This window comes from Xyrauchen texanus, chromosome 48 (assembly GCF_025860055.1).
Source record: "Xyrauchen texanus isolate HMW12.3.18 chromosome 48, RBS_HiC_50CHRs, whole genome shotgun sequence".
In the NCBI taxonomy this organism is placed as follows: domain Eukaryota; kingdom Metazoa; phylum Chordata; class Actinopteri; order Cypriniformes; family Catostomidae; genus Xyrauchen; species Xyrauchen texanus.
In genome coordinates, this window is record NC_068323.1 from 17,464,628 (window position 1) to 17,473,178 (window position 8,551).

At 38.0% G+C, this 8,551-nt stretch overlaps 1 protein-coding gene across 1 annotated transcript; it reads right to left on the minus strand.

Annotated features, from left to right (window-relative positions):
* Positions 1-949: 949 nt before the first annotated feature.
* On the minus strand, positions 950-7,753 carry LOC127639515 (vitellogenin-like). The gene is given in 29 exon segments (XM_052121562.1): positions 950-977; positions 979-1,064; positions 1,162-1,300; positions 1,413-1,555; positions 1,656-1,862; positions 1,988-2,065; positions 2,183-2,227; positions 2,333-2,583; positions 2,660-2,855; positions 2,964-3,072; positions 3,214-3,399; positions 3,480-3,582; positions 3,669-3,855; positions 3,936-4,055; positions 4,152-4,253; positions 4,346-4,470; positions 4,598-4,695; positions 4,782-4,999; positions 5,090-5,308; positions 5,402-5,527; positions 5,612-5,777; positions 5,863-6,020; positions 6,166-6,316; positions 6,430-6,578; positions 6,665-6,826; positions 6,902-7,153; positions 7,278-7,429; positions 7,590-7,610; positions 7,714-7,753. Coding segments are annotated over 29 exon segments (4,017 nt in total).
* Between the last annotated feature and the right edge of the window lie 798 nt (positions 7,754-8,551).

Genomic DNA, 8,551 nt, shown 5'->3' on the forward strand with positions numbered 1-8,551 from the left:
TTGGAGAAATTTCATGTAATTTAAAACTAGTCATAAATTGGATGTGGCCCCTTTAAGAGCGGAGTGTCCCGACACTGGAGTTTGGTGACACCTGCTTTCCGGTTCTGTCTCATGCTGGTCAGAACCTGAGAACATGTATTGCACAAGTGAGCTCCCAGTTTTGTTCATCGTTTGAGTATTCTTTGGGTAAATATCAAATTTTACACAAGCTGCTTAATTCTGTAAATTCCATTAAATATGTTTTCAAAAGAGTTGTATGTTAAAATGTAGTGCTTGTTATGGGTTATTTTTGAAGGATGCATGTGGATTGCATATGTGAAGATTGACTGTATTCTGTGCAGAAATGTGAGAACTGGGAATGTAAATTTAGTATTAATCATATCTCATTTAATGATTTATTGCCCAGAGTGTTTTCCAGTTTAGTGAATAACTGTAATATGTGTTATATGTGAGAACATGTGTAATGAGAATTCTATTGTTTTAAACTACAATACATGCATTTAAAGCCTGGCTAAAAATGCATAAAATACTGTGAGTATTTAATCGAGTACTTGAATGTATATAATGCTATGAATGATATAAGTATGTTTTAAGGTGATGAAAGCTGAAGCATATGGGTAAGCTTCTGTTTGTATTTTATTTTGACATTAGCCTTTACCATATTTTTCAACTGTATTTCTTTGTACCATATTTCATTTTTGTATTTATATTTTTGCAATTCATAATTTCCTTTTGTTTTCTACAATACTGCCGCATCGATCGCTGTCCTTTTTCTGAAACAGTTGTCAGATAACACCCCCCACCCCACCCCACCGCACACAATAAAAATAGTTTTTTGCACTTCACGCATCATTAAGATATGCAAGAAATTTATTAGTGTTACAAAACAGTGATAACATCATTAAACGGTCAGAATGTGGATATTAGTTAACTTAATTAGTTATTTTATCTAGAAGTAGTTCTGGGTTCTGAAGAGTTTCTATATCAATATGAATAGAAAAAGTTCCGTCCTGATTGATGGGAACAGCAACAGGGAGAGGAACAGCCATCCTTGACAGTGTCATCTAGAGCAGAAGGTACAAAAGTTAGGAATGTAAAAATCTTATTTTTTTCTTATTTTATATGTATTCTACTTAATAAAAAAAAATATTGGCCTCTGACCTCTGGAATCCTAGCAATGATATTCAGGGTCCTCTGGGTTGGCAAGGCCACGGTCAGATCAACCTCTTTCTCACTGTTCGTGGCTCTTTCAAGCTTGAATCCAGCCTGGAGAGCTGCCATAGGGATGTGCTTAGTCAGCCTAAGTGATGCCCCAGGAGAAGAGAAAAAAATTAACAATTTCTTCCATTTTAACATATCAAAAACATTTCATGTGAGGTGTTTGATGTGAGGTGTGAGGTGTTGAACTATACTTTTTGGCATAGGTGGTGACAATTATTGGAAGCCTCTCCCATTCCAGCTCTAGACGGACAGCAGGGAATTCTCCGAGAACACCGGCCTCAGCTTTAGCAGTAACAGCATATTGTTGACACTCTGGACCCCAAGCAAACTTGGCCTAAAAAAGTATGTTTGTGCTTAATGTTAATGAAGTCAATTTGCTTTAGTGTGAAGAAAAAATATTATTTTTGTTTTAGTATCACGAGTTCCAGTCTTACAGTGACTTTGTGTTTACTGAGCAGGACACCATCAGCACAAATCTTCAAGTTGTCATTTTCAGCAATTGAGGAAACAATGAGCTGCACTCTTGCAGTTGGCTTGTCAAAGTAGGCAGCAAGTTGGTAGCCCATCAGCTTTTGGTCAACTCTTACGGCACGGGCAATGATAGCAAAAACAGGTGGAATAGAATTTCCGAGGAACTTAGCCTGAAAACATGAACAATAACCATTGAACCAGGACATTTTATTAGTTCACCAAAGTTAAACTTTGGGTTTTGTAATATAACGTACAAAACAATGTATTAACATTTTAATAAAACAAATTGATTCACCTGTTTCTGAATATCCTCAAAGCTAGATCCAGTGCTTCCACTGCTAACTGCCTTTGAGGCTCCACGGTGTGGCGTGAACTGCAAGCAAAGTCAAGTTTTAATTTCAAGCTTTTCAAGATAGATAATAGAAACCAGACAAATTAAATATAGTAAAAATCTTAACAGTATACATTATATATATATATATATAATTACCCGATCTTTGTGGAATTTCCTGAAGGGCTCAATCATGGTGGCAGTCTGTAGATCAATACAAAATAACTCAGTGCAAAACAAAATACTTCATGAAGATATTTATGATACAAATAATGGCTGTTACCAACAATCAACAATCCGTGTCCTCACCTTAGTTATACGAGAGCGGGACATGGAGGAGCTTGAACTGCTGGAACTGATGCTGCGGCGGCTACTGCTGCTTTCAGAAGAAACAGGAACTTTTTTCGCTTCAGTCTCCAGGATTTCCCTCAGTTTCAACAGGATGCTCTTTCCCTCTGGAGTGTCCTCATCAACAAGGTTGTTTTGCTTAAGGAGCCTCTCAGCAGCTCTAGGGCCAACTTGAACCTCAAGCTCGAGTTTTTCAACTGCAGGACCTTCACCTGAAGCCAGAACGACAAACCATTAGCATTATTTTTTTATAACTTTATATAACTTAAAATGTGTCTTAAAGAATACCTCTTGCTACTGAAACATGGGCTGAGTGCTGTCCAATTATGTACAACAGAGGAACATTCTCAATAAAAGCAGCATTGTGAGAATGGACCTCAATGCATCCCTTCATTTCAATGTATGGGACAGCAAGACAGAGGGTCTTGTGGAATGGAGTAGCAGTTCTCACAGCAGGCATTTCAGGATCAGTGTTCTCAGAGGACTGTGAAAATTAATTAAAAAGAAAAATGAATGTCAAAGAAAGCCATTTGAAAATGTTAAGCATATGTTCAACATTTTCTCCATCTCCATGTGTGTGTTTAAAGCTTACACGGTCACCAGCATAAGAGGTCTTTTGCATGGACAATTCAGGTACCAAAGAAACAATTCTCTCTGCAGAGGGATCTTCAATGTTTCTGACCACAGCAAGAGTCTCAAAGCTTTTGGAACAAGAACAGGATAGGATACCAAACCACAGGGGTTAGCCATTTTTAACCTTTTTAATCTTTCAAAAACCTTTTGGATCTTCCAGAAATTCATTTAAAATGTTTCCTATTTCAATATCATTTACATTGCATTACCTCAAAGTAGCAATATGTTCAGGAACCTCAACAGGCAGAGCCTCCACCTTGTAATTGCCCTTGAGAATATCTGCTCTTGCTGAAACTTTTCCAGGGACAATTGTACGGATCTTTCCTTTGGCCATAACAGCAGCTTGAATCAAGGCAGTGTTAACTCCCATCACAGCAAAGGTCTGCAGAGCAATGCTGGAGGAAGAATTAGGGAGATTATGTTTGTTGTTCACATTTTTTTTACATATTTTTAACATGTGTCAGTGAAAGTGTACCTTGGTTTAACTTCTGCTTGGAATTGAACATCAGTCCTCTTCAGCTGCTCAAGAGTGATGGTCTCAGGCTGCTCAGGGAGAGGAGGTGTAATGGTAGCCTGAACTAAAAGGATGAACAGAACAATATCAAAGTAAGAAGTGACCCTTTTATAACTGTATAAAACTAATGCTGAATGAAAAATAACTCACTATTGACAGATGCAGCAGCAACTGCAGCAGTGTAGAAACTGAACTCCATGGGCACACCAACTGCTGTTGGAAAGATGCGACGTACTTCAGCTGCTAGTAGGGGTTTGGCATACTGCAATGCAATTCCTTCCTGCAAAGCTTTCAGGGCCTCCTTCAACAGTTCACGTGGTTTGGGTCCAGTAGCAATCTGGGAATAGGTTTCATTTAACAGTCATCTAATTTTGAGAACTGCTAATGTGGGAGAAAACATTAAGTATAATACAATACCGGTATTGCTTGTTCAATGATGGTTTTGTCAATGTTCACATAAGCCACTTCCTGTCCAAGAAATTTGATGTAGACAGAAGCCAAAGTCTGATTGTTTGGCAGAGCCTTCCAGTTTGTGAGCTTGAAGGAAAAAACAGAGAAATTAAAAGTATTTTGCCCAAGTCATGTTTTTAAAACTACTTAAAATTAAACAATAAAGTGGAAATCATAATTTACTGCTCTTAGGGTGCGCTTTAGCTTGGTGATACGGTCAACACTTGCATCTGCTGCTGGAGATTGCAAAAGAGCCTCCTGGATTCCTTCAGTTCTTACACCAATCTGTTTGAGAGAAACCACAAAGTGAAGACTATTAAAATAATTAAAACAATACATCATTTTGTTAAAAAATCTTCCCCTTTTTGGTGACCCACCTCAAGAACATCAGCAGCAGCTCCAGCAAGGTAGGCACGTGCTTTTGCTACTACAGCTCTAGGCAGGATGGTGGCAGCATCATTGATTATGTAGGCACTACCAGCAGCTCCAATCATAAGAGGAGCTTTACAGGTAAAGAGACATTGATGAAATTAAATTCTGCTATTTAATTCCAATAGATTTTTTAAACATGTTAAGAAATGTTCACTTTGCCCTCTCTTAACTGACTTCTGAAAATCAGCAAGACTTACTATGATAGATGTCCAGCTGAAGGGCTCTGCTGAAGTGGTAGCTAAGCTTGTCCAACTTGTTGTTCAAGAGCTTTTTGGCAACATTAGCTGCCCCAGCACTGAAATGGATACGCATAATCACATTAGGCTTGTGTTTATGTAAAGTGATAAATAAAACATTTGTAAAATGATTTGCTATTCTTACACAGTTGCCATATCAGGAGCAGTGATTCTGGCCAATGACTTGATGTGGGAATAGGCAAAGCTTGCAACCTGCATATTAGTCTCAATCATTAAAGCACCAGCAAGACTGGAGATGAGAGCCACTGAGGGTCTGGTCTCAAACAATGCAATACAAGCAACCATACGCACTTCAGGGTGGAGAGCCCTGTCCAATAAGAGCTGCAGGGCCACTGGCTGAACCTGAAGTAGGAAACAAGGCTAGTTATATATCTGAAGAAAACATGCACAAAATGTTTTTCATATTGAATCCAGCCTGTGTCTGACACTTACCAATTTGGGCTCTTTTTTGGCAATGTTCCTCATGGCCATGATGGCATCAACCTGGACTCTAATGGGCAGAGAAGCACCTGCAGTTCTCAGTCCTGGCAGGAGTTTCATGATAGTTTTAAAACTAGCAGGGTGACCAGCATTGCCCAGAACTTTCAGGGTCAAAGTCATTTCATGAATATCATTCTTGGCAGTGGCTTCTGCCATAATGTCATGGAGGGGCTGAGGAGTGTGATGAACATATACAGTAATTAGAAAGTACAGTAAAACAAACTGACCTTAAACAGAAATGTTTGGAATGGATTAGGCATTTACCCTGAGGAGCTCTGCAGGGCAATTAGGAACTTCAACACAGTACTTGGCAATCATGGAACCATATCCAAGCATGACAACTTCACGCAGAGCTGGAATTGTAGTGATTTTCTCGTGCATTGCCAGACTCTGTTCAAAAAGATATGGAAATGATTAGTTTGTTGTAGACAACATTTGAAGAACTGCACTTTGAGTAGGGTAAGATGTACCCACAGCAGTCAACTGGATGGTGTCCAAATCAGCTGTGACCATTTGCAGAGCAACCACAAGAGCCTGAATGAACTCAGCAATGGTACATTCACCAGAAAGGAATTTCTCCTTGATGAATTTTACAATTACTGGTGTGCCAACAGCAGGAAGAGCATCCAAAAGCCAGTGCCTAACAGATTAATATTTTTGTGTTAAAAAAAAAAATAGAAGCATTACATTTTATCCATTTTGCTTTCAATTGTCCAACGCTTTACCTGTAAATGGGTTTGTCCTTGAACTGAGCCCAGATAGCCTCAATATTCTCCAGGGTGGCAAAACGCAGGAGCTGGACGAGCTGAAGATACTTAAGCGGAGCATCATCATGGACCATGGCCACATTGTTTTCAACCAGGTGCTTTAAGACCTCAACAATCTAGAAGGCATCAGACCAATGCTCAAATAAAGTCTTGAAAGTTCAATAGATAAAACTGTAGAGGTTACATGTAATATTTTACCTTTATATCAAGGGGTTAAACTTATTTAAGGTTAATTTGATTGAATGAAACAATTAATTAAACCTGGGCTTGTGCATCACTGATACTCAGGAGTTGGATTGGAGTCTGAAGAATCTCAGTTGAGAACTCATACTGCAGGGATCCACGGGCCAAATAATCAGATTCTAAGGGAACAATTGGGGTCTTCTCAATTTCAACAAAAGCCAAGGTTTGTCTGAAACAGAAAAAATATATATTTCTCAACTCTCACTTGATGAAATAATAAACTGTGTAATCAATATTGATTATAATTTTTTTCTAATGGAAATCAAAGAGGGTCAATCATACTTTGCTTCCATCTGGGCAGCACCATGGATCTCATTGAAGGGTGAGTACTGATACAGTTCCTCAACTGTTGCCTCTGAGATCAGTACACCATTGGCAGCTGGTTTCATGATGTAGTTGTAAACTGCTGCTTCAACCAAACTCTTGTCCCTCTGTTAAGTAAAGATAAAAAAGTACTGGGTACCCATTTTCCATATATTGAGCAAACCTCTTATTTCTTAGCTGTCTATTGCATTACCTTGGTGCATTCAACACACTTCTCAGTGTACGTCAAGCCAATATCCTTCATGATTCTCTCCTTGCAGTGGCTCAGATCCTTAGACTTGGTGACAATAATGTGGTTGGCCTTTGGATCCTCATTGATGACATAGTGGGTCCTGCACACTCCCTGAACTCCAGCCTTAGAGAACAAGTAGGAAATTGAGATTGCAGATCTTTTAAATAGATGACATATTTACTTAATTCACTTTCTTACCTCTTGCAGTTCATAGATGTTCTGGGTCTTCTTTAGGTTGAGCTGAAGGATGTTGAGGATTCCTCTGTGCAAGTTCATGACAGTAGGGGAGACTCCTGCAGGAGCAAATACCTTTCCAATCACACCATTAGAATACTCAAACTTGATGGGAATCTGGAATTGAGGAGCCAGTGCTGAGGTGAGTTTAGTGGCTGGAGCAAAAGAGTCCGTGGGCCAGATGCCACTGTACTCATAAAGTACAGGATCCAGGAGCTGCAAGGGAGCATTTGCATTTTAACAGATGATTGTTGCTTTTAAGAGCTGGTGCTAGCTAGCACGTTTAGTATTGTCTCACAGTGGAACACCAACAATTGCTTCAGAGCTTAGTAGCATTTACCTTCATCAGGTAGGTATTCTCTGTCACAGCACTGAGGAGAACCTTGCTGCTGACTTTTAAACCAGCTCTTGCCAGACCTTCATGAGGGAGACCGCCCAAAAGCAGAGCCTCATACTTGTACACGTAGGTTTTATCGAGGGCAAACTCAGGAACTGAAAAGCATTCAAGATTATTTTCATTATTTATTTGTTTTAGTTTTTTATTTTGTTGAGTGCATTAGTATGATTATTACTTTTTTAAGCAATAACGAAGTAGGTTTATTGAAGAATTACCACTAATTTGGAATAAAACATGTCAAATTGTACTACTTACCAAGGTTGATCTGTTGACTTGCTAAAAGAAACAAATAAGACAATATAATTTAGATTTCAAGAGATATAATTTGTTCTTACGTGAAATCACCCTTAAATAATAAAAATAAATCTCAGTCACTTACCCACAAGGGCTACAGTCAGGGCAAGCACAACAGCTCTCATTGCTGATGAAATGTGAAGAACTTGACAGAGAGACAGATCTTTTATAGTACTTTATCTGACATAATATTAATTCTTTAATGAATTATTAACAGATGTTTTTACGTGTTTGAAAATGTGTGAGACAACAGTTTTCATTGGTCATAGATTTAAATTAGAAGTTAGGTTACCCTGGTCTGTCATCATGTCATCCTCCAGGTCAATGTCCACTGTGAAACACTGATTGTTTGTCTTCATATCTGAGAATGTTTGTTAAAGAAAAAAAGGTTTCACTTTTTTAATGTATTCATATTTATAAATAATACAGAAGACCTATTCAGATTTAACTTATACATGCTACTGTTTATCTATACAATAAACAGAACAAGATTTGTTTATTTTTCTATGCCGTAGCTTTTGGATTAATCTTAACTGGAATTAAAAAGGCTTGCTAATTAGAACGTTGTGTCCACATACTGTACTTTTGTCCATGTAGTGTATGTTGACAGACTTTATTTTAGGTTAGGTTACCCTGGCCCCTAACCATATCATCGAAAAACATTTAGTTAAAGTCTCTATTAGTTTATTTTACTAAAATAAGGAGAATGGAACAGTTGATGAACTTTGCTACTAGACCATGTGTCAGTTGGAATTTTACAATTGTTAATGCTAGTCATTTTTAATTAAACAGAAAATATTGTTTTTAAAAGATTAATAAAATTAGAAATTCATGAAATGTAACACATTTAATCACAAATACTGTACATACTATAATATTATATTTTTTAGTTTTTCTTTCCCTGTTCTGGAGGCACACCAACA